General features: G+C 40.2%; 1 protein-coding gene across 1 annotated transcript; it reads left to right on the forward strand.

Annotated features, from left to right (window-relative positions):
• The first annotated feature begins 3,467 nt into the window (after positions 1-3,467).
• LOC113463305 (transcription factor bHLH162-like) lies at positions 3,468-27,082 on the forward strand. The gene is made up of 3 exons (XM_039125634.3): positions 3,468-3,766; positions 25,710-26,042; positions 26,731-27,082. Exons 1-3 carry the CDS (start codon positions 3,638-3,640, stop codon positions 26,797-26,799), a joined length of 531 nt encoding a protein of 176 aa, XP_038981562.2. The 5' UTR covers positions 3,468-3,637; the 3' UTR covers positions 26,800-27,082.
• The last annotated feature ends 705 nt before the right edge of the window (positions 27,083-27,787 follow it).

The raw sequence follows: 27,787 nt of genomic DNA on the forward strand, positions 1-27,787 counted from the left end.
GACTCCTTGTGTAGAATCTACTTAATTATCGAAAATCGTCCTTCAGAAGGATGCTTCGAGCCTTTAGAACCGTCGTGGAATCGATGACTCAAAAGTTGCGGCGCCCTCCTGACGCAAGCCTTGTTAAAGTTCCTACCATCATTCTTGCGTCATCGTACCAATGTGGCTCTAAAGGGACATGTTTCTCTTTTCGATTGTCTGCCTCGTTAAGGTACGAAGACCGCGTGAAACACGGTATGGGTTTCGAATGCCGCCTAGTCAGTTGACCGCTAGTGGCCGGTATCCCTGGATCCCCTATTCATGCCAAACAGCGTGGCTGAGAATAGTATCTCGACAGCATTCCACAAGTTCTGTACTGTAAGCTGGCAACATCAAGCGGGATCGAACTCGCTATTTCCTGAATAGAATAAACAGCAGATCGCTCACCCGGAACGGGGGACACGAGTCGGTCAGGTTGCTAATACGATGGGCGGATTCCGTATTCCGGATTTCGGATCCGGATCACGAGTCCGTCCGTCGATCGGCTTTCGCTGTCAACGTACGACCAGCATGAAGAGAAATTATCAAATCGATCGTGTGTACATTGTAGATGGATTCATTTCATGCTAGAATAAAATTATTTGATGCATTCATTCACTTTGGATTCACACTGGATCTGACCCTCTAATAATTTTACGAGCATGAGACATGAACGTCGGCTCCACAGTGGTCCGTAAGTGAGATCGTACGATGGTGTGTCTGTGCGCACATGATGTGTTCATTTGTGGATGGTAGTCGTTCACAAATGCTTTTCTGAATTAAATTAAGTTTTTATATTAAATATTAAGAGCAAGTAGATCAGATGACCATGTAAATTAAAAACTCCGCGATCTAGCTCAAGAATCATCTAATCTAGATTATATTAGTAAGATTCTTGGGCAGATCGCTTATATCCGAACAAATAATTCAATCAAAATTATCCTTTTAAAAACATTTTTGATTTATATTACATGTACTTAAATTTATATAATTGTTTTAAAATATTTTATATTTATATTTTTCGATTAGTTTATATTGATTTTATATTATATAATTATCTTATTTTTTATATACAATAATTTTTGTATTGACTTGTGAGTCAACACGGCCAATCCGCTTAAATCATTTGAAAACGGAGTGAACCATGTTTTTGTGTTTTTAAACATTGGATCAAACACCATGGGGCAGTATGATCTGCTTGGAACCTCTTGCGATGACCTCATGCAACATTAGAGACTTCTTTTTTATTAAGAAAAATTGAGATGCTTATTAGGGGACGTTTGGTACGGGGTGATCGTCCCAGAATTAAGGATGATGTGGGTGGAGGTGATGAGATCACCGTATTTGGTTGTACCACGGTGATCCTACGTGGCGGTGATTCTAAATCATCTCCACTCCTCAAATCACCGCCTAACTCGGTGATGGAATATCCATCCTTAAGGTCGGAAATCCAAGATCACCCCAGGACAGTGATCTTAGGTTGAAAGTTAAAGACAAAAATATCCCTCAATTTAGCAGAAAAATTGATATATCAATATACCATCAATATATTATGTCAATATTAAATATATATATATATATTATATTAATATTATATATTATGTTAATGATATATTTATATATATATAATATTATAATATATTACTAATCATATTATCATTCTATTATTATTGAAGGATAATTTTAAATTATAGTAGAAATATATTATTATATTTTATATTTATATAATGAAAATATTTAATATATTACTCTTGTTTACCTTATTTTCCTAATCAAAATAATTATTAGTGTTAAAAAAATATTATAAATAGAAATAAAAATATTAATTCTATAATGAAAAATAACATATTTTTATAAGATTAATAATTTATAGGAGTAATAAATATATTTTTATAGAATATATTAATAATTAATATATTGATAAATATATTAAGATTTTATTATAATATATTTTATATGATTAATAAATATATGATAAGGGATACTAAAAGTAGAATATGTGACAAAATTATGGAGCTATTATAGGAATTAGCATATTAACTTACATTTTTGATTCATGAGAATTAAAAACACATAAAAAATCTATTTAAGATATATCAGGATATTTGTGGTATTATGTGGTTGGTGATTTTGGAACCCGGAACCATACCAAACAAGTTACTCATGGATACCCGATGATTTTTAATCACTGGACCATTGCCTACTAAACATATTGATCTTAGATCACTGGGGATCAAATCATCCCAGTATTCGGATTACCGGGGATCTTAGATCACCGTGGTGATCCTGTTGGAGTTACCAAACGCCCCCTTAATGTTGTGATCAAGGAAAGCTAATGCACATGCATCACGCGTATCATATATATGATGCGTATCAAGTGCCGTGAGAGTACGTTAATTCTTGTGCCCAAGAACTACTATTAGCACAGCAATAGGAATGTGCACTTAGATATTTGCCTAAAAGGTTGAATGTGGCCCAAATAACAAATTTGTACAGCAATGGAGATAGGTGCTTAGATATTAACCAGAAGGCTTCTTGTGCTTGAGAACTTCATTGTGTACAGCAATGTTAGATATTTGCTTAGATGTTACTATCATTTTCTTGATACGTATTGAACAACTTTTAGTTCTCCAGAAACATTTCAACTAATGATGACTTGCATCTTATTGCTAATACATTCCAAAGAGTATTAAGAGTATTCTAGCTAAGACTAGTACCGGACTAAATGGAGTAAAACTTCTTTAACCCACTCATGCCACCTCAACTTGCGAAGTGGGTATTTAAAGTGCAGACAAAATATTATTATTATTATTATTATTATTTATCTCAATAACAACTTCTTCTTTGAGAAAAGTGGAAATGAGTCAATTAGTCCATTAATTGCGAGCTATGCTACCTTTTTTTTTAGCTCAATTACTTTATGAGCGAATAAATTCCTATAAGTTAATCATGTATTACAAGATAAATAGCAGCTGACAATAGGAACTTGGCAAAAAAATCTTAAATTATGACAATCCAATGATTTATAACGGTTGCCATATCAAATTACAATTTTGTAAGAAATAGAGACCACCACTTAGCCATTTTTTTAAAAAAAAACATTATTTAGACCACCACTTAGCCAGTTCAACCAAATGGCAGCTTGCAGAACGATTCTTGATCCCATCATGCACATACGTCAGCCGCCCTTTTATTCTAGACAGCATAAGATAAGATAATATAAAATAAGCAGGATAAAATAAAATAAAAATCGGATTGTGCTATGATCGGTTGCAGCGTGTCTCCGACCAGCACGGTCCACGGGTTCTGGGCCACGGCTTCTCATACGCCACACGCGGAACTGTGACCAATGGAGAGAGAGCTGTTGGGGCCCACACGAATTGGTTATCACCATGGCATGGTGCTCCTGTGCTCGCCTTGTGTGTATATAGATACATGAGGAGGCTACCACGCAGCAGCACTTCCCACCGTTCTCTGCTCCTTGAGTTCTTTCGGGCGGTGTAAAGCCTTTCTGACCCTTGGAAAGCTCACCGGTGGCCTCTCCTTTCTTCCCTTCTTCCCTTCTTCCCTTCTTCCTTCAAGTAGCTGTCGCTAGCTAGAGAGAGAGAGAGAGAGAGAGATGAAGACTTGTGGTGGGGCAACCAAACTGGAGAGGAAGACAGTGGAGAAGAACAGGAGACTGTACATGAAGAGCCTATGCTTCAAGCTCTCTTCTCTCGTACCAAAAGACCAGTACACCATCTCAAAGGTTTGCTGTGTTACACCATGTTGCGTGACTGCGTTTAATCTTTATCTCCACTTTGGAGTTAACCCCATTTCTCAAGCTTTGTTATATAAAGAGCCTAAATTTGTAAAGGCTGGGATGTGATGTTCTTGCGTTCCTCCGTCTGATGGTAGAAATAATCAGGGTCATGTGTCTTTGCGACTTGCTGAGTCTTTATTTCCGTTTCCCAACATAGGTTGGGAATCAAAGATCGTAGTCAAGGCTTTTGACTGTGCGAGCATTTTTTTGTATAATTTTATATTCTCACTTCCGAGAACTTTAAGGAAGGTTGGGATGTCATCATGAGTCTTATATTATTCCAGCGCTGGGTGCTAAGCTGAGAGACAAAAAACTATATCGCGGAAAGCTCAGATCTCTAGGATCTTGTGTTTTCTACAACCACGGAGTTCATTCCGAGGCTCCGAGCTTCCAAACTTCTTGGCCTTCCCAATCTATTGTTAACTTTTCCCATTTCAACAGATGAAAAGTGGCCATATTCTCCTCATCTCTGACTACAGTATTCTCTTTTGTTTTTCGTTTTATTTTTTTTAGCCCTCTGTCAAGTGTCAACCCATCTTTTCCTAAAAAAGAGAGCGCTCTGCAACCACGCAGTCCTTTTTTTTTTTATCCGAGCCCTTTGTCACCCGCACATTGCCGAACCCCAGCACCCCATTTACCAGGAGAGAGAGAGAGAGAGAGAGAGAGAGAGAGAGAGAGAAGGGAAACACCACCCCCACCCACGCCCCATGGTCGTCATGGATCAACAGGGTGCATTTATTTCCATGGGATTTATAATTCCGCATCTTTTTTTTTCCCAATAGATCCACTCTCCTAATCTCCATCTGTGTAGGTAATAATCTAGATAGAAGCAGTCACAAGGTGAGCACATTTTTGACCACACACACACACACACAAAATGTCGGTGCAATGGTCATATCTTGTGATAGATGCTGATATTTATTTTTTATGGTTGAGTATGATTTAATGGAGATATCTGACTAGTGGATTTTGTGGTTGACTGGGTCATCACAAATTAATGAGTAGTATATCAATTTCTACGGATAATTTATCATGATTAATACATAGGAGTATGGAGATTTCGGTAGGCAAAAATGATTGTGAACTTTTATACCAAGATAATACCTATCTTAAGACGTTTAGATGAACGGGCCGAAAAATATATGAGTACTACAAAAATTTTTAACCTGTCTGATATGAAATTATTTTTCCTTATCTATATACGATTGTTTAATTTGCCTGCTTACAAGACCACCACTACAACAAAAAAGCCGTTTGCCGACTTTAAATTGCCGACGCTAGATAAAAGCGTCGGCAATTTTTTTTCTTGCAACAGTAAATGCCGACGCTTTGAGAAAGCGTCGGTAACAAATCTTCCGCCGACGCTTTTTATGGAATCGCCGACGCTTGTAAGCGTCGGCATAAGGAAATGCGACGACGCTTATAAGCGTCGTCGGACTTCATATCTCCCACGACAAAACCCGATCGACCCTCTCCCTCCGCCGCCTTAAATCCCTTATCCCTAGCTAGCTCACGCCGACCGACTCCCCCCTCCCTCCGCCGATCTCAGCCATTCCCCTCCTTCGAGCGACCCCAAATCGCGTTCCTCCGCCGCATCTCCTTCCCTCCTCCCCCTCTCCGTTGGCCTCCTCTCTGTGGATATCTCCCACCTCTCGCATCTCTCCTCCGCGGCGTTTGAAGTTTGGAGCCGGCAAGGACAGGTACAAGGCCAGGTTTGGGATCTTCTTCTCTTGCTTCGATCTTTAAATTCTAGATGTTCTGGATCTTTAAATCCGTGCTTGCTTCTCGTCACCACACGTCCTCCGTCGTTGCTCCCGTGTCTATCTTTCCTTTCTTTCCCCACCTCTCGCCCGCTCTGTCGATCTTGATCGCAATCTCGACAGAAAGAAGGAGAAAATGGTGATGTTTACGGTGACTCGGAAGGAGACGTCTCCTTTTGAGGGGCAGAAGCCCGGGACTTCGGGCCTCAGAAAGAAGGTAATGATCGCCTATCGTAGATCTAGGGTTTCTTTGTTCATTTTTCTTTTTCCCTTGTAGATCTTGAGTCCTAACATAGGTGTTAGGATGTCACGACCCCCGCCCCGTTCCCGGCGGGCCGCCGCGACGGTCCTAGGGTGCGGGTAGGCATAAGGCCACCAGCCACCGCGTAGAACCCTACTACCTATCAATCATCAATAAATCTTGAAAAATTTGGCATGATGCATGCACAAAATGATCACTTTTCCTATAGTGACCTGTCAGGATTATCTCAATACATACAACACACTACCTGTCAGAGCAGTAATCACATAATCCGTCACATAATGAACCTGGACAATATATATCAATACATTATCTCAGGCATATAACTCATATGTATAAAAATCTGGTTCCCATTCCATCCATGGTCAAACCCATATCCACAACAGGATCTATGACTGTAACTATACACTATATACAATAGAAGGTTTATAATACACCAAAAGGGTATAAACCTCTATCTACATTATACTATACTATACTATGGAGCGGCACAGCTAGCAGGCAATCTCTAACCCTGCTCTTCTCTATACAATACCTGCCCTGCAATCAAAAACACCAAACTGGGGAGTGAGTATATAAACACTCAGTGAGTGGAGTAGAGAGTACTATGCACATGAGACAGAATATAATCATGGCTCGAGATGAAATCTCAAGATCAATAACAACATGAACATGAACTCAACATAGAGAATATGGAGTAAATCATCAATATCACCACAATCAATATCAACTCATCTGAAGCATATATGGAATAATCAAGTAAACATATATGCTACTCATGAATATGCTCAACAGATCATAATGCTGGAACATACAAATCAGGTGTCAATATGCTGAAATCATCACTAGACAGCTGTCGGGAGGTGGGTTTTACGCCCCAGGCGAATCAGCAACAACTCCCTACTGTCACATGCATATGCAGGATAAGACAACATATCGATAATGTAAATGCTAGACAGCTGTCGGAAGGTGGGTTTTACGCCCCAGGCGAACCAGCAACAACTCCCTACTGTCACATGCATATGCAGGATAAGACACCACACTAATCATGTAAATGCCGGCCAGTATCTAGAACAGAAATCCATCTCACATCTACATACTAAACGGCACCTCGCGGGAATTCTACATCCGCGGGAAGCCATACTGCACCTCGCGGGGTCTTACTATGCCCGGCGGCAAGCAGAATATAAGTCGTAGGACCGGCCGATCCTACGCCTAGGGCCGTGTCCCCCTAGGAAGGGACTGGGCTCCACCCACCCAGAAGGCTACTATGTGCACAAAGGCCGATGTTCAACCCCATCGACTATAGGTGTCCTGCAGATACTGCCAAGCCATGCATAAATGCCATAATGCACCCTCCCAATACTCTACTAAAAAGGAGCATAATCAAGACTACCACTCACTCGGCCACGACCCAATTATAACTAACATCAGAGTTGGGAGTGAGGAATCACAGAAGTACAATGCAACTCAATATACCATGAGAAGGGCTCTACAAGTCTTTGAAATAGAGGAAATGAAATCAATTTACAAAAGAAGTCATTTCACAATTCAGATCCAATTTAATTACTCATAAAGGAGTATAATCAAAGCTACCACTCACAAGTCTTTGAAATAGAGGAAATGAAATCAATTTATAAAAGAAGTTATTTCACAATTCGGAATCAATTTGGTTACTCATCAACCCCTCGTAATTCCTCTCAATGTTCCCTCAAATGCGTGCACAAGATAATCAAGTATGGAGAAACAAAATTATAGAGGAATCTACTACAATATCAATCAATATGCTCAAGTGGAATCAATTCACACTTGGCGACATTCATGAAAATGAATTAAGGATGCTCATGGTGCAAAGTACATGACTCCCACTCACCTGTCAATCTGGCACAGCCCTGATACGCCTCCAAAAATCTACAGCTGGCAGTGGGGAACTTCTTCCTCTTGTTCTCTAGCTTCTTGCTCAACTGTGACATGCATTTACAATACATTTAGTCCTGTATCAAGGGCTATAATCTACGTGCCAATTATAATATAGGAAACTTTAATTGATTCAACTCCCCCGTTCCCTAAATCTTTTCTTTTCTTTCTTTTTCTATTAATTAACTCATCATTTATGTATACCAGGGATTCCCTTGCATTAGTACAAGGTCCCTTTTAGCTTGATCTAGGCTTAATACTCTATTATAGCATGAAATCCCTTATTTTCCACCCGGATGAACAGTAATCCGGACCGACAGCCGGTTACTTCATCCCGGGTTTGATCCACTTTCCAGACTCCAAATTTGATGAAATTTTTACCTAACATTCTACACTCATAGAAAATTCCAAAGATGTAACATGCATTGCTATCGGAGGTCGTTTGACCCCCTAAATAATTCGCCGAAGTTGGAACTTCGACATAGTTTTTCCGTAGTACCGGAAAAATTTGTCAAAATCCGATTCTTCCTCTTTTAATCGCCTCTACAACCCTTATCCGACCCCTCTAGACTATATCCACCCTTTGTATAGCCTAATGTCATCAAAAGACTAGATAGGGATGGATATTTATCTTTTTCTTTTTGGAAATCGAGGTCCTTGCGTAGAGGAGAAGGAGATCTACATTTTTTCCTTCAGCTGGAAGTGCACCCGGAATTCCTTTCCCTTTCTTTTTCTTTTTCTTCTTCCTCTTTCTTTCTTCCTTTCCTTTCCTCTTCTTCTTTTTCTTCCTCTCTGTCGCCTGAGAACCCCTCCCTTTCTTCTCTCTGCTTCATTCCCGTGAGCCACCAACCACCCCATTTAAATCACATCAAAGCACTATTCACCTTTGTTTAATATTATTAAATTCCCATTTTGCCCCTAACACTTCAACATATCTACAACTATGTCATTATCTTTTGATTCCTTCCAATTTTACCCCTTATATCAATTTTAAAGGACTATTCTATCCCTTTTTATATATATAAAAAAAATTTGGGGTTATTACATCCTCCCCTCCTTATATAAAATTCGTCCTCGAATTTAAAAGAGTAAATTACCTGATTACTCAAAGGGATGAGTATATCTACTCTTCATATTCTGCTCGGTGTGGTATTGGAAATCAAATAAATTGAAAGTGTTTTACCTTCTATTTCTACCACACAGGTAGGATACACATACTTCGCTTTTATACTATCCCCTCCAGGTGTACTAATAGCTAAGGGAATATGCATTAATATCTTATCCTTAGCTAACTTTTTAGCAAAATAAGGGGATACAAATGAATGGGTAGCTCCAGAATCAAATAACACTCTAGCTTTAATCTTATCAATGAGGAGTGTACCTGTCATACTGCATTCGATGCCTGTGCCTCCTGTGGATTTACCGTGAACACCCTTCCTTGCCCTCTGCCTACTGGAGCTGACAGTTGAGATGGTCCAGCACTCTGCTGTGATGTTTGTGCTTGACCTCTACCTCTGCCTACAGGCTCCCTACTACTAGGCCTGTCCATCTGCACAGAAGGATAGGATGCCAAAGGCACAAACTGCTGGGTGGCACCCTGCGGGCATTCTCTGACAAAATGACCCGGCTGTCTACATCTGTAGCACACTCCCTGACCCATTCTGCATCTGCCAGGGTGCTGCTTCCCACATATGCCATACACTGGCCATGATTGGAACTCGGATTCAGTTCTGGCCATAGTGACCGGAGGACGAGGTACTGATGGCAGAAAAGTATCTTGTGATTGACCTCTTTCCCTCCATTTCCTCTTACGTGGGGCAGGTGGAGCTGAGCGTACAGACTGCTTCGTCGGGCCCTCCGAGAGATCTACTCCCTCAGATCCACCTCTATTGCTTTGCTCCTTCCCCACACTCATTTTCCTCTGTTCTCTTTCAGCTCTTTCCTCTTTGTTTCTGGTCTCCCACTGTTTTGCTTTATCAATCAGCCTAGACAAGGTGGGGACCTCTACTGCCAGCACTGCATTATACAATGGGGAAATTAGACCCCGTCTGAATCTTTCTATCCTGGCAGCTTCAGTGGGGATGATGTAAGGAGCATACTTCCCCAATCTAGTGAACTCACGAGCGTACTCAGATACGCTCATTCCGGGCATCTGCTTCAGCCTCTCAAACTGAAGAGCCCGATTCTGCCTCTCAACCAGAGACAAAAACTCATCCATCACTGCTTGCCTGAACTCTTCCCAGGTTGAAGGATTCCTACTGTACAATCTATTTCACTTGTCTCTGGTACCAGTCCTAGGCATCTTCTTTCATTGTAAGCCCTACAAGTTCTATAGCTCTTGCATAAGAACAGGGCAGTCTCCGTATCATCTTTTCAGTCTCCTTCAGAAATCTCTGAGGATCTTCACCTTCTTTCTCCTTAAACTCTGGGGTTCTGAGCCTCAGAAATTCCTGTACAGTAATCCTCTCATCATCTAGAGCTCGCCTGGCCAAACTTCTTGGCACAACTACAGGAGGTGGGATGGATACTACTGACGGGGCAGGAGATTTACCCCGAGCAATCTGCTCCCTCAGAGCCTGATTCTCCGCCAGTAACTATTCCATTAATGCATCTCTACTTCCTACCTCTCCTTGATCATCAACCCTCCGTCTATCAGCAGGAGGAGATTTTTCTCTTTGGGGCTCGACATGTGCGGAACCCGCATCTAATGCTATATCTGGCTCCATTCTTCTTGGAAGTATTATTTATATGTCTCTAAAAGAGTCAAAAAGAGAGGGCAGTCGTTACACAGAGCCATAATATATTTTACTGAATTGAAAATGATTCATAAATTAATATACAGAAAAATCCTATGCTCCATAGTATAATCCTATACTTAATCCTGACTCACCCTATTGCTCTGACAGGACTCTTCTTAACCTTTGCTCTGATACCAAGCTTTGTCACGACCCCCGCCCCGTTCCCGGCGGGCCGCCGCGACGGTCCTAGGGTGCGGGTAGGCATAAGGCCACCAGCCACCGCGTAGAACCCTACTACCTATCAATCATCAATAAATCTTGAAAAATTTGGCATGATGCATGCACAAAATGATCACTTTTCCTATAGTGACCTGTCAGGATTATCTCAATACATACAACACACTACCTGTCAGAGCAGTAATCACATAATCCGTCACATAATGAACCTGGACAATATATATCAATACATTATCTCAGGCATATAACTCATATGTATAAAAATCTGGTTCCCATTCCATCCATGGTCAAACCCATATCCACAACAGGATCTATGACTGTAACTATACACTATATACAATAGAAGGTTTATAATACACCAAAAGGGTATAAACCTCTATCTACATTATACTATACTATACTATGGAGCGGCACAGCTAGCAGGCAATCTCTAACCCTGCTCTTCTCTATACAATACCTGCCCTGCAATCAAAAACACCAAACTGGGGAGTGAGTATATAAACACTCAGTGAGTGGAGTAGAGAGTACTATGCACATGAGACAGAATATAATCATGGCTCGAGATGAAATCTCAAGATCAATAACAACATGAACATGAACTCAACATAGAGAATATGGAGTAAATCATCAATATCACCACAATCAATATCAACTCATCTGAAGCATATATGGAATAATCAAGTAAACATATATGCTACTCATGAATATGCTCAACAGATCATAATGCTGGAACATACAAATCAGGTGTCAATATGCTGAAATCATCACTAGACAGCTGTCGGGAGGTGGGTTTTACGCCCCAGGCGAACCAGCAACAACTCCCTACTGTCACATGCATATGCAGGATAAGACACCATATCGATAATGTAAATGCTAGACAGCTGTCGGAAGGTGGGTTTTACGCCCCAGGCGAACCAGCAACAACTTCCTACTGTCACATGCATATGCAGGATAAGACACCACACTAATCATGTAAATGCCGGCCAGTATCCAGAACAGAAATCCATCTCACATCTACATACTAAACGGCACCTCGCGGGAATTCTACATCCGCGGGAAGCCATACTGCACCTCGCGGGGTCTTACTATGCCCGGTGGCAAGCAGAATATAAGTCGTAGGACCGGCCGATCCTACGCCTAGGGCCGTGTCCCCCTAGGAAGGGACTGGGCTCCGCCCACCCAGAAGGCTACTATGTGCACAAAGGCCGATGTTCAACCCCATCGACTATAGGTGTCCTGCAGATACTGCCAAGCCATGCATAAATGCCATAATGCACCCTCCCAATACTCTACTAAAAAGGAGCATAATCAAGACTACCACTCACTCGGCCACGACCCAATTATAACTAACATCAGGGTTGGGAGTGAGGAATCACAGAAGTACAATGCAACTCAATATACCATGAGAAGGGCTCTACAAGTCTTTGAAATAGAGGAAATGAAATCAATTTACAAAAGAAGTCATTTCACAATTCAGATCCAATTTAATTACTCATAAAGGAGTATAATCAAAGCTACCACTCACAAGTCTTTGAAATAGAGGAAATGAAATCAATTTACAAAAGAAGTTATTTCACAATTCGGAATCAATTTGGTTACTCATCAACCCCTCGTAATTCCTCTCAATGTTCCCTCAAATGCGTGCACAAGATAATCAAGTATGGAGAAACAAAATTATAGAGGAATCTACTACAATATCAATCAATATGCTCAAGTGGAATCAATTCACACTTGGCGACATTCATGAAAATGAATTAAGGATGCTCATGGTGCAAAGTACATGACTCCCACTCACCTGTCAATCTGGCACAGCCCTGATACGCCTCCAAAAATCTACAGCTGGCAGTGGGGAACTTCTTCCTCTTGTTCTCTAGCTTCTTGCCCAACTGTGACATGCATTTACAATACATTTAGTCCTGTATCAAGGGCTATAATCTACGTGCCAATTATAATATAGGGAACTTTAATTGATTCAACTCCCCCGTTCCCTAAATCTTTTCTTTTCTTTTTTTTTTTCTTTTTCTATTAATTAACTCATCATTTATGTATACCAGGGATTCCCTTGCATTAGTACAAGGTCCCTTTTAGCTTGATCTAGGCTTAATACTCTATTATAGCATGAAATCCCTTATTTTCCACCCGGATGAACAGTAATCCGGACCGACAGCCGGTTACTTCATCCCGGGTTTGATCCACTTTCCAGACTCCAAATTTGATGAAATTTTTACCTAACATTCTACACTCATAGAAAATTCCAAAGATGTAACATGCATTGCTATCGGAGGTCGTTTGACCCCCTAAATAATTCGCCGAAGTTGGAACTTCGACACAGTTTTTCCGTAGTACCGGAAAAATTTGTCAAAATCCGATTCTTCCTCTTTTAATCGCCTCTACAACCCTTATCCGACCCCTCTAGACTATATCCACTCTTTGTATAGCCTAATGTCATCAAAAGACTAGATAGGGACGGATATTTATCTTTTTTTTTTGGAAATCGAGGTCCTTGCGTAGAGGAGAAGGAGATCTACATTTTTTCCTTCAGCTGGAAGTGCACCCGGAATTTCTTTCCCTTTCTTTTTCTTTTTCTTCTTCCTCTTTCTTTCTTCCTTTCCTTTCCTCTTCTTCTTTTTCTTCCTCTCTGTCGCCTGAGAACCCCTCCCTTTCTTCTCTCTGTTTCATTCCCGTGAGCCACCAACCACCCCATTTAAATCACATCAAAGCACTATTCACCTTTGTTTAATATTATTAAATTCCCATTTTGCCCCTAACACTTCAACATATCTACAACTATGCCATTATCTTTTGATTCTTTCCAATTTTACCCCTTATATCAATTTTAAAGGACTATTCTATCCCTTTTTATATATAAAAAAAAAATTTGGGGTTATTGCATAGGAGCTCACAGCCTAACACATCTGCAAGCATCCCCATGCTTATGCAATATTTTGGCTTGAACACGTGCCCAATGTTGTCAATCTGGGATAGGCATTGAATTGATAGGTTTATGTCCAGTCCAAAATGTTCTAATTGTCTGCTCCATTTTAGTTGAATTAAACAATGCTGCTATAGTTTTTGTTAGCTGATGGTGCTTTAATATTAAAGTTTTACTACATTTAAATGCCCTAGTGGTTGCAATTAGATTTATTGTTTGGTGATTGAGTGATTCTATGCCAAATTAATGTCATTCGCTTGAACCTTGGCTGATGCTTTCAGCACAGTCTTTTAATAAATCAAACATGCCACTGATATGCAACCTGGCCTATCTGCTTGGAACTTGCTGGTTTGATCTGTTCATATGGATTACTAGAAGAACCAACCTTGCCAAACAATGTCCTGGTGGTTCCAATCAGACCTGATTTAATCAGCTGGTCTGCCAGCTCCTAAACTATTGATGCTCAGAGAATGTCGTTACACATTCAGTGAGTAGACAGACACAATTTATGTTATGTCAGTGGTTCCATGTTTAAATGATAATTTTACAAGGTTTGCTGCTAATGTTTGTGCCGAACTTTTGATTGCTTATTACCACCAATCAGATATTCTTAGAGTTCTACACTTCTAAACATCGGTGTGGCAATGACTATTCTCATAGGCTGCATTTCACACTCTCATAGCTCCAACGATGGATATTTTTCTCTGTGTTCACCATTTTCATTTAGTAAAATGTTTTCCCACTCAAAAGAAAGCAGCACAATTACAAGAACAAAATATCAAAAACATATCATTGTCATAGGCTATACTTTTTTTATTGATGGAAATCTTTTGCTTTCACCTTTTGCACTTTGTGGTGAAGGGCATATTCTAAGATAAAATACCTGGTTTAGCTGGCACTGATGGCACTTTCAAAGTACTTTTCCATCATTTTGAAGGATAAGTCGACCATCATTGAGACTTCCATTGGATCTAGGTGTCACATTATATGTAGCCTCCCCCATGAGCCTCAAGGCATTTTCAAAGAACTTTGCCTCAAAGCATGAGGCAAGATGAGTGTAATAACCCCAAAATTTTTTTATATAAAAAAAAAGGGATAGAATAGTCCTTTAAAATTGATATAAGGGGTAAAATTGGAAGGAATCAAAAGATAATGGCATAGTTGTAGATGCATTGAAGTGGTAAGGGTAAAATTGGAAGGAATCAAAAGTTAATGGCATAACGGTAGATATGTTGAAGTGTTAGGGGCAAAATGGGAATTTAATAATATTAAACAAAGGATGAATAGTGCTTTGATGTGATTTAAAGAGGGGTTTTACTGTGGCGTTGGAATGAAACCGAGAAAGAGAAGGAAGGGGGGAAATCTCAGGCGGTGGAAACACAGAGAGAAAAGAAAGAAAGAAAAAGAGAAGAAGAAGAAGAAGAAAGAAGAAGAGGAAGGGGATTCGAGGAGGAGAGGAATCCCGGTTTGCTCCGAGCTGAAGGGAAGAACATAGATCTCCTTCCTCTCTACGCAAGGACCTCGATTTTCAAAAAAGAAAAAGGTAAATATCCATCCCTATCTAGTCTTTTGATGACATTAGGCTATACAAAGGGTGAATATAGTCTAGAGGGGTCGGATAAGGGTTGTAGAGGCGGTTAAAAGAAGAAGAATCGGATTTTGACAAATTTTTCCGGCACTACGGAAAAACTGTGTCGAAGTCCCAACTTCGGCGAATTATTTAGGGGGTCAAACGGCCTCCGATGATGATGCATGTTATCTCTTTGGAATCCTCTATGAGTGTAGAATGTTAGGTAAAAATTTCATCAAATTTGGAGTCTGGAAAGTGGATCAAACCCGGGATGAAGTAACCGGCTGTCGGTCCGGGTTACTGTTCATCCGGGTGGAAAATAAGGGATTTCATGCTATAATAGGGTATTAAGCCTAGATCAAGCTAAAAGGGACATTGTACTCGTGCAAGGGAGTCCCTAATACACATAAATGATGAGTTAATTAATAGAAAAAAGAAAAAGAGAAAGAAAAGAAAAGATTTAGGGAACGGGGGAGTTGAATCAATTAAAGTTCCCTATATTATAATTGGCACGTAGATTATAGCCCTTGATACAAAACTAAATGTATTGTAAATGCATGTCACAGTTGGGCAAGAAGTTAGGGAGCAAGAAGAAGAAGCCCCTACTGCCTACCATAAAGTTTTGGAGGCGTATCAGGGCTGTGCCAGATTGACAGGTGAGTGGGAGTCATGTACTTTGCACTATGAGCATCCTTAATTCATTTTCATGAATGTCGCCAAGTGTGAATTGATTCCACTTGAGCATATTGATTGATATTGTAGTAGATTCCTCTATAATCTTGATTCTCCATGCTTGATTATTCTGTACATGCATTTGAGGGAACATTGAGAGGAATTACGAAGGGTTGATGAGTAATCAAATTGATTCCGAATTGTGAAATGATTTCTTTTGTAAATTGATTTCATTTCCTATATTTCAAAGACTTGTGAGTCGTAGCTTGATTATACTCCTTTATGAGTAGTTAAATTTGATCTGAATTGTGAAATAACTTCTTTTGTAAATTGATTTCATTTCCTCCATTTCAAAGATTTGTAGAGCCTTTTTAGTGGTATATTGAGTTGTATTGCACTTCCTTGACCCTCACTTCTAACCCTGATATTAGTTTATGATTGGGTCATGATCAAGTGAGTGGTAGTCTTGATTATACTCATTTTTAGTAGAGTATTGGGAGGGTGCATTATGGCATTTATGCATGGCTTGGCAGTATCTGCAGGACACCTATAGTCGATGGGGGTTGAACATCGGCCTTTGTGCACATAGTAGCCTTCTGGGTGGGCGGAGCCCAGTCCCTTCCTAGGGGGGACACGGCCCTAGGCGTAGGATCGGCCGGTCCTACGACTTATATTCTGCTTGCCGCCGGGCATAGTAAGACCCCGCGAGGTGCAGTATGGCTTTCCGCGGATGTAGAATTCCCGCGAGGTGCCGTTTAGTATGTAGATGTGAGATGGATTTCTGTTCTGGATACTGGCCAGCATTTATATGATCAGTGTGGTGTCTTATCCTGCATATGCATGTGACAGTAGGGAGTTGTTGCTGGTTCGCCTGGGGCGTAAAACCCACCTCCCGACAGCTGTCTAGCATTTATGTTATCGGTATGGTGTCTTATCCTGCATATGCATGTGACAGTAGGGAGTTGTTGCTGGTTCGCCTGGGGCGTAAAACCCACCTCCCGACAGCTGTCTAGTGATGATTTACATATTGGTGTGGTGTCATATTCGATGTCCATATGACAGTAGGGAGTTGTTGCTGGTTCGCCTGGGGCGTAAAACCCACCTCCCGATAGCTGTCTTGTTGATGATTCAGCCTATTGATACCTGATTTATATGATTCAGTACTATGACCTGTTGAACATATTCATGAGTAGCATATATGTTGACTTGATTATTCCATATATGCTTCAGATGAGTTGATATTGATTGTGGTGATATTGATGACTTACTCCATATTCTCTATGTTGAGTTCATGTTCATCTTGTTATTGATCTTGAGATTTCATCTCGAGCCATGATTATATTCTGTCTCATGTGCATAGTACTCTCTACTCCACTCACTGAGTATTCATATACTCACTCCCCAGTTTGGTGTTTTTGATTGCAGGGCAGGTATTGTATAGAGAGGAGCAGGGTTAGAGATTGTCTGCTAGCTGTGCCGCTCCATAGTATAGTATAATGTAGATAGAGGTTTATTCCCTTTTGGTGTATTATAAACCTTCTGTTGTATTTAGTGTATAGTTACAGTCATAGATCCTGTTGTGGATATGGGTTTGACCATGGATAGAATGGGAACCAGATTTTTATACAGTTGAGTTATATGCCTGTGATGATGTATTGATATATATTGTCCAGGTTCGTTATGTGACAGGTTATGTGATTGCTGCTCTGACAGGTAGCGTTGTTGTATGTAATGAGATAATCCTGACAGGTCACCATAGGAAAGATGATCATTTTGTGCATGCATCATGCCAAAATTTTCAGAATTTATTGATGATTAATAGGTAGTAGGGTTCTACGCGGTGGCTGGTGGCCTTATGCCTACCCGCACCCTAGGACCGTCGCGGCGGCCCGCCGGGAACGGGGCGGGGGTCGTGACAAAGCTTGGTATCAGAGCAAAGGTTAAACAAGAGTCCTGTCAGAGCAATAGGGTGAGTCAGGATTAAGTATAGGATTATACTATGGAGCATAGGATTTTTCTGTATATTCATTTATGAGTCATTTACAATTCAGTAAAATATATTATGGCTCTGTGTAACGACTGCCCTCTCTTTTTGACTCTTTTAGAGACATATAAAGAATACTTCCAAGAAAAATGGAGCCAGATATAGCATTGGATGCGGGTTCTGCACATGTCGAGCCCCAAATAGAAAAATCTCCTCCTGCTGATAGACGGAGGGTTGATGATCAAGGAGAGGTAGGAAGTAGAGATGCATTGATGGAACAGTTACTGGCGGAGAATCAGGCTCTGAGGGAGCAGATTGCTCGGGGGAAATCTCCTGCCCCGTCAGTAGTATCCATCCCACCTCCTGTAGCTGTGCCAAGAAGTTTGGCCAGGCGGGCTCTAGATGATGAGGGGATTACTGTACAGGAATTTCTGAGGCTCAGAACCCCGGAGTTTAAGGGGGAAGAAGGTGAAGATCCTCAAAGATTCCTGGAAGAGACTGAAAAGATGATACGGAGACTGCCCTGTTCTGATGCAAGGGCAATAGAACTTGTAGGGCTCACAATGAAAGAAGATGCCTGGGGCTGGTACCAGAGGCACGTGGAGGACAGATTGTACAGTAGGAATCCTCCAACCTGGGAAGAGTTCAGGCAAGCAGTGATGGATGAGTTTTTGTCTCCGGCTGAGAGGCAGAATCGAGCTCTTCAGTTTGAGAGGCTGAAGCAGATGCCTGGAATGAGTGTATCTGAGTACGCTCGTGAGTTCACTAGATTGGGGAAGTATGCTCCTTACATCATTCCCACTGAAGCTGCCAGGATAGAAAGATTCAAGCGGGGCTTGATTTCCCCGCTGTATAATGCAGTACTGGCAGTAGAGGTCCCCACCTTGTCTAGGCTGATTGATAAAGCAAAACAGTGGGAGATCAGAAACAAAGAGGAAAGAGCTGAAAGAGAACAGAGGAAAATGAGTAAGGGAAAAGGGCAAAGCAGCCGAGGTAGATCTGAGGGAGCAAGTCTCCCGGAGGACCCGACGGAGCAGTCTGTACGCTCAGCTCCACCTGCCCCACGTAAGAGGAAGTGGAGGAGAAGAGGTCAGTCACAGGATGCTTCTCTACCATCAGCACCTCGTCCTCCGGTCACTATGGCCAGAACTGAATCCAAATTCCAATCATGGCCAGTGTGTGGCATATGTGGGAAGCAGCACCCTGGCATATGCAGAATGGGTCAGGGAGTGTGCTACAGATGTGGACAGCCGGGTCATTTTGTCAGAGAATGCCCGCAGGGTGTCACCCAGCAGTTTGTGCCTTTAACATCCTACCCTTCTGTGCAGATGGACAGGCCTAGTAGTAGGGGGCCTGTAGGCAGAGGCAGAGGTCAGACACCAGCGTCACAGCAGAGTGCCGGACCATCTCAGCCATTAGCCCCAGCAGGCAGAGGGCAAGGAAGAGTGTTCACGGTAAATCCACAGGAGGCACGGGCATCGAATGCAGTTATGATAGGTATGCTCCTCATTGATAAGATTAAAGCTAGAGTGTTATTTGATTGTGGAGCTACCCATTCATTTGTGTCCCCTTATTTTGCTAAAAAGTTAGCTAAGGATAAGATATTAATGCATATTCCCTTAGCTATTAGTACATCTGTAGGGGATAGTATAGAAGCGAAGTATGTGTATCCTACCTATGTGGTAGAGATAGAAGGTAAAACACTTCCAATTGATATGATTCCCAATACCACACCGAGCAGAATATGAAGACCAGATACACTCACCCCTTTGAGTAATCAGGTAATTTACTCTTTTAAATTCGAGGACGAATTTTATATAAGGAGGGGAGGATGTAATAACTCCAAAATTTTTTTATATATAAAAAAAAGGGATAGAATAGTCCTTTAAAATTGATATAAGGGGTAAAATTGGAAGGAATCAAAAGATAATGGCATAGTTGTAGATGCATTGAAGTGGTAAGGGTAAAATTGGAAGGAATCAAAAGTTAATGGCATAACGGTAGATATGTTGAAGTGTTAGGGGCAAAATGAGAATTTAATAATATTAAACAAAGGATGAATAGTGCTTTGATGTGATTTAAAGAGGGGTTTTACTGTGGCGTTGGAATGAAACCGAGAAAGAGAAGGAAGGGGGGAAATCTCATGCGGTGGAAACACAGAGAGAAAAGAAAGAAAGAAAAAGAGAAGAAGAAGAAGAAGAAAGAAGAAGAGGAAGGGGATTCGAGGAGGAGAGGAATCCCGGTTGTGCTCCGAGCTGAAGGGAAGAACGTAGATCTCCTTCCCCTCTACGCAAGGACCTCGATTTTCAAAAAAGAAAAAGGTAAATATCCATCCCTATCTAGTCTTTTGATGACATTAGGCTATACAAAGGGTGAATATAGTCTAGAGGGGTCGGATAAGGGTTGTAGAGGCGGTTAAAAGAAGAAGAATCGGATTTTGACAAATTTTTCCGGCACTACGGAAAAACTGTGTCGAAGTCCCAACTTCGGCGAATTATTTAGGGGGTCAAACGGCCTCCGATGATGATGCATGTTATCTCTTTGGAATCCTCTATGAGTGTAGAATGTTAGGTAAAAATTTCATCAAATTTGGAGTCTGGAAAGTGGATCAAACCCGGGATGAAGTAACCGGCTGTCGGTCCGGGTTACTGTTCATCCGGGTGGAAAATAAGGGATTTCATGCTATAATAGGGTATTAAGCCTAGATCAAGCTAAAAGGGACATTGTACTCGTGCAAGGGAGTCCCTAATACACATAAATGATGAGTTAATTAATAGAAAAAAGAAAAAGAGAAAGAAAAGAAAAGATTTAGGGAACGGGGGAGTTGAATCAATTAAAGTTTCCTATATTATAATTGGCACGTAGATTATAGCCCTTGATACAAAACTAAATGTATTGTAAATGCATGTCACAGTTGGGCAAGAAGTTAGGGAGCAAGAAGAAGAAGCCCCTACTGCCTACCATAAAGTTTTGGAGGCGTATCAGGGCTGTGCCAGATTGACAGGTGAGTGGGAGTCATGTACTTTGCACTATGAGCATCCTTAATTCATTTTCATGAATGTCGCCAAGTGTGAATTGATTCCACTTGAGCATATTGATTGATATTGTAGTAGATTCCTCTATAATCTTGATTCTCCATGCTTGATTATTCTGTACATGCATTTGAGGGAACATTGAGAGGAATTACGAAGGGTTGATGAGTAATCAAATTGATTCCGAATTGTGAAATGATTTCTTTTGTAAATTGATTTCATTTCCTATATTTCAAAGACTTGTGAGTCGTAGCTTGATTATACTCCTTTATGAGTAGTTAAATTTGATCTGAATTGTGAAATAACTTCTTTTGTAAATTGATTTCATTTCCTCCATTTCAAAGATTTGTAGAGCCTTTTTAGTGGTATATTGAGTTGTATTGCACTTCCTTGACCCTCACTTCTAACCCTGATATTAGTTTATGATTGGGTCATGATCAAGTGAGTGGTAGTCTTGATTATACTCATTTTTAGTAGAGTATTGGGAGGGTGCATTATGGCATTTATGCATGGCTTGGCAGTATCTGCAGGACACCTATAGTCGATGGGGGTTGAACATCGGCCTTTGTGCACATAGTAGCCTTCTGGGTGGGCGGAGCCCAGTCCCTTCCTAGGGGGGACACGGCCCTAGGCGTAGGATCGGCCGGTCCTACGACTTATATTCTGCTTGCCGCCGGGCATAGTAAGACCCCGCGAGGTGCAGTATGGCTTTCCGCGGATGTAGAATTCCCGCGAGGTGCCGTTTAGTATGTAGATGTGAGATGGATTTCTGTTCTGGATACTGGCCAGCATTTATATGATCAGTGTGGTGTCTTATCCTGCATATGCATGTGACAGTAGGGAGTTGTTGCTGGTTCGCCTGGGGCGTAAAACCCACCTCCCGACAGCTGTCTAGCATTTATGTTATCGGTATGGTGTCTTATCCTGCATATGCATGTGACAGTAGGGAGTTGTTGCTGGTTCGCCTGGGGCGTAAAACCCACCTCCCGACAGCTGTCTAGTGATGATTTACATATTGGTGTGGTGTCATATTCGATGTCCATATGACAGTAGGGAGTTGTTGCTGGTTCGCCTGGGGCGTAAAACCCACCTCCCGATAGCTGTCTTGTTGATGATTCAGCCTATTGATACCTGATTTATATGATTCAGTACTATGACCTGTTGAACATATTCATGAGTAGCATATATGTTGACTTGATTATTCCATATATGCTTCAGATGAGTTGATATTGATTGTGGTGATATTGATGACTTACTCCATATTCTCTATGTTGAGTTCATGTTCATCTTGTTATTGATCTTGAGATTTCATCTCGAGCCATGATTATATTCTGTCTCATGTGCATAGTACTCTCTACTCCACTCACTGAGTATTCATATACTCACTCCCCAGTTTGGTGTTTTTGATTGCAGGGCAGGTATTGTATAGAGAGGAGCAGGGTTAGAGATTGTCTGCTAGCTGTGCCGCTCCATAGTATAGTATAATGTAGATAGAGGTTTATTCCCTTTTGGTGTATTATAAACCTTCTGTTGTATTTAGTGTATAGTTACAGTCATAGATCCTGTTGTGGATATGGGTTTGACCATGGATAGAATGGGAACCAGATTTTTATACAGTTGAGTTATATGCCTGTGATGATGTATTGATATATATTGTCCAGGTTCGTTATGTGACAGGTTATGTGATTGCTGCTCTGACAGGTAGCGTTGTTGTATGTAATGAGATAATCCTGACAGGTCACCATAGGAAAGATGATCATTTTGTGCATGCATCATGCCAAAATTTTCAGAATTTATTGATGATTAATAGGTAGTAGGGTTCTACGTGGTGGCTGGTGGCCTTATGCCTACCCGCACCCTAGGACCGTCGCGGCGGCCCGCCGGGAACGGGGCGGGGGTCGTGACAATGAGCTTCCAGCCTATCGAAAAAATGTCTTGACTATGTTATCGTTACAGAATTTAGGATTTATGGTATGGATACCATAAGGAAGCCATGAATTTTGAAGGCTTAATTATATTCCAACGATTACCTTAAATGGGGATTAGTAGGTTGTAGGACATTTCTTATCCTTGGATAAGTGACCTTGTTAGGTGAGCAGTGTCTGCTTTGGCTCTATACACATAAAAGATAGGAGTGAGGATATAGTTTTTCCTCCTTTTTATTATTTCTCCTACATATGCTTATAGCTTTAGACATATCACATAACCTAGTCTCTTTATTCACTTTTCCGGGTTTTTAAGGAACGGTGATGTGTCCCAATTCCTCCCCTTCCGTGCCAACTCCTTATATTTGCATCTTCACAATAATTCTATATATATATATATATAGAACTTTAAGTAGCATTTAGTAGTGACTAAAATACACTTTTATTTTGGCATAAATAAATGACTGCCAGACCTAAAAAGCAATTTTATTCTGACGTAAATAAACACAAAACATAAAACTAAACTAACTAATCTTTTTATCTATAAATTATTTTAAGCATAAAGATGTTCTAAATTACAATTGTTCATGATAGGTACTCATGTCCTATAGCAAGAATTTGAAGTTGGTGTTGCCCTAAATAGAAGATCTGATTGAGAAGAAACTTACCCCCTCCATAATTCACTTTAGGCAGTAATCTGCGAAACTCATTATTTGTAATACGACAACCAAGAAAAAAAAAAAATATTATAGAAACCTAATATATGCAGCAACTCTGATTATTCTTTTTTTTTTAGAATAAGATCATCACCATTACTTTTGCATTGTTTCCACACATTTGTGACCATCAGAAGTAATTTTATGAAAATTGCTCCTTTCAAATAAGAGGCTACCCCCTATAATGACAATTGTGTTGGAACTTTTATTACAGAAAATAGATACATGAACTATTTTATTTACAATGCTCTCAATAGGTGTACATTTTTTGCACCATTGTTTACAGCTCTTTCCATTTGAGTATCTTTGTAAGCTGTTACCGATACTGACTTTTCTACTAGTAGCGTATGAATATTATGTTGTCATTCCCTATGCTTTGCAGTATGTTATTTTGGATTCTCTCCTTTCATAATTACAAGAATATTATGTTGTCATGTGTAATGAATGATCTTTGATCTTGGAATTATTTTGGTGGAGGCACCGGCTCTTATTGTACAAGTTCTGCCTATCAGACTGTGGACACAAACAGTGAACACCAATCATTCAAATTAGCCGGACATGAACTATTAGTAGTATTATAGAATTTAACCTTCATATTTAAATTTGTTCTTGAAATATAAATTAGCCTTCAGTGATTATAGATGATAAGGATTTTTTTTAAGGTACATCTATATAGAAGCTTTCAGATCTGCAAATACTGCAAATAACTTTATCAGATTACCTGATTATAAGAGCATTGACATAAATCATCAGCCTGATTAGATCATTATCAGAAGAAAGAATCACAAATCGTGTTCCAAAGCTTTATCATGGCTGTCTGCTAGATTCTGCAGCAATAAATTCAGGTATTTGGTTCGTTCCAGGGTGAGAAATGCAGGCATTTGTTGCTTCTGTTGTTGTATTAGTTACTAGGCACTGACAAGAACCTACTACAAATGAAGACACTCAGGATATGGATGTTTACTGCTTTCTGTTTCTCCCTAGCTAACCAGAATAGAACTGCAATTGAAACACTGATGCTACGTGCTGAACCAGTAGATTGGCTTAGTTTGTACTCTTTGAAAGACCGGCTTTTTTTCATTTGGTTAAAAAAACTGTAATGTGTAGTATTTTTAAACAGGGTTTAGAAATTTCAAAAATTATTTTTTAAAAAAAATTAATATTCTAACGACGCTTTGAAGCGTCGCTAAAATTGCGACCGGAAATCAATTAGCGACGCTTTAAAGCGTCGCTAAATTATCGACCAGAAATCAATTAGCGACGCTTTAAAGCGTCGCTAGCTACCGACGCTGTAAATCGTTACATTACAGCTAGCGACGCTTTAAAGCGTCGCTAAGTTTGAAATTGCCGACGCTGAAAAGCGTCGGGAAAGCCTTTTTTTAGCGACGCTTAAAAGCGTCGTTAAAGGCCAAAAAATGCGTCGCTAATGACCATTATTCTTGTAGTGCACGTATCTTCCGCACCGCAAGGCAAGGATTTTTGTGTGGTCAATTCTGCCTTATATGTGCTCTATAGTTGCACTCAGTCTTTCTTTATATATCACAAAGGAAAATGGTAGGACTATCTTTCTGAAGAGAATAGTTTGAAATAAAACGTTAATGTTTTGTTTCCTAGGAAAAGGTTTCCTTCCAAAAACCCGGCTCTTCCTGTTTGTCCCAGTGAAAGGTTTACGTGAGTCTCTGGTGGTCTTGTCACATCTTTCAGAGATTTGCTTTAAGCATCAAAATATAGCTTAAGTTTGAAAGCATTTTTAAGTCATTACCGACAATTGATAAGCCTTTTTTTTCTCACTTAAAAGAAATAAAGTTGGCATGCACCTTTTGGCCGAAGCATGCATGATTTGAGCCCGGAGGCGTTTTGTATTTTCTTTTCCTTTTTGAGGTTATATATATATATTTTTTCCCGTTTTGAGCGTAAGGGATGCAAGAACCACCCGAGGGTATAGTTAATGGACAAAGGAAACTCAGCTTAATTTCCATTTACATAAGAAATTTTAGTTTTTTCTAAGAAGAGTTATATTTCCAAATATTCTCAACTAGCTAGCTGTGGTGGAGAATATGCTCGTCTCAACCTGCCACTAGTAACTTACAAAATGCAGTACTATAACTTCTGAATCTTTTCGTTCTGTTTGCTAAATATTTCAGGATACATTGACACAAGAAGATCAGTTGGACCAAGCAACATCTTACATAAAGAAGCTGAAGGAAAGGATTGAAAGATTGAAGAAGGAGAAGGAAATGGCACTGAGCTCTCAAAGACTTGATACTACCACTGGCAGGGTCTTGAGTAGCTTTAGATTGCCGGTGATTGAAGTAAGACACTCGGATTCCAGCTTAGAGGTGTTTATAGTCAGTGGGCTGAGCAAGGGATTCATTTTCCATGACGTTCTTAGTGTCCTTGAGGAAGAAGGAGCCGAAGCCATTAACGCCAGCTTCTCCATTGTGGGCGACAAGATCTTCTGCTCCATCCATTCTCAAGTAATCACCAATTCCCTTACTGGTGGTATCATGCAGACATGGATGAAACAAATTTCAAGTTAGACCTTTCAATTTTTTTCTTTTTTAAAGAAAAACGAAGATCGATGAACCTCGAGACACGCCTTGAGACTCAAGAATTAATACAAAGATTCTAGCAAGCCAAAATATAACACATCAATCATAACTTTAGAACTTCATCTTTGGGATCAACGGTGGTGCTGACTTCGCAAACTGGAGCATCTAATATTGTTTTTCTTGCTAGTTTGGTGCTCCAGTTTGATCTTTGAAGAGCAGACCGGGATATCCAAAGTTCTAATTAAGCTTCTATCTATAATCAGGCTCATGCTTTGCTATCTATAATTTGGATAATTTAGTTATGTGAATTTGACTGATAGCAGATGTTAGGGAAAAGAAACGGTTGACAAAAGATTGGCTTGCTTCATTTCACAATATACTATGTACGAGTATATATATATATAACTGAAGCAGGTGGAAGCACATTCAGTAACTTACTTTAGGGACTGTGCTTCTTCTTAGCATGTCCCTTGATCAAACTAAGTGTAATCACCTCAACTAAGGTGTACAAACTTTAAGTTTGAAGGAAGGGTGAATGAACTTCTAATGCATTAACTAATGGTCACTTCACTATTTTAACTTACAATATTGGATTACTTGATCATATCTGCAGGCCATTTCCTCTAGAATTGGTTTTGAAGCCCCAAGGGTACGCGAGAGATTGAAGCAATTAGTTTTGTGAGCATCTTCTGATTAAGAGCTAACACATAAGGTACTGTCACCATACTTGTTCGTTCGTTGGGGAACTAATGAAAATAAAAGGGAGAAAATATGTAGAGCCTTACACGGTATGAGTCAATGTACGTCCTCTTTGTTGTTTGTGCCTCTTTTTTTTTTGCTAATGTACGTCCTCCATGTTGTTTGTGCCTTTTGAGCGTTGTAACCTTAAAAAGAAATTGTTGTATGGAAGTTTTATATAATATCAGATTAATCTTGGTAGATCTTTTTGCAGATTATATGACGGTAAGGGGTTATTAAAAGCTGGAATCCTTAAAGTTCGAGAATGGTTTTTTCTTCTAAAAACAGGAAAAAAATGGACAAGTCAAAATTAAGAAGAATAGATGCAGGTGTGCTTGGATTAATAGCCAGTTCCCTGCCACCTTGAGCAGTTCAGCAAAATCCCAGTCTAGGTGCGGGTCGTATTTTTCGTATGAAAGAGGGATCATCTTCTTTCGCATAAATTTACTGTTGGATCACCGACTGCACGAAGCTCAAAAATGCTTCCAACTCTTTCATTATCTACCTGCACAGATCTTAGTGTGATGAGTGGTTGATTTAATGGTAGATTCACACGAAAGAAGATGAATCTTCCTTCCATGTGAAAGATACGACCTCGACCCCGACCCCGCACGTAAAGTTGTCTTTCGTGTGGAAAGAAAAAGTAATTGCTATATATGGACTTGAAAAGACTGCCAATTTAATATGAAAAAGGATACATACCAAACTAGCTATAAACAACAGGTAAAATGCCGATAATAAAGAGGTAGTGATATAAGAATAAAGATGGCCAACTCCACATCCCTCCCTGATTCTCTACAGCTACTCTGAAACAAGTGATGCCCCTTGTCTATAAGCATAAGCAAAAGGGCTTGGATTATATCTTTTGCACGAAAGGATGATTGATCTTTTTTTGACAATGTCAACCATTGGATCACACCTCGCACAAATAT

The sequence above is a fragment of the Phoenix dactylifera genome, chromosome 1 (genome assembly GCF_051530095.1).
Source record: "Phoenix dactylifera cultivar Ajwa chromosome 1, Ajwa_hap1_PhDact_Kaust_v1.1, whole genome shotgun sequence".
Classification (NCBI taxonomy): domain Eukaryota; kingdom Viridiplantae; phylum Streptophyta; class Magnoliopsida; order Arecales; family Arecaceae; genus Phoenix; species Phoenix dactylifera.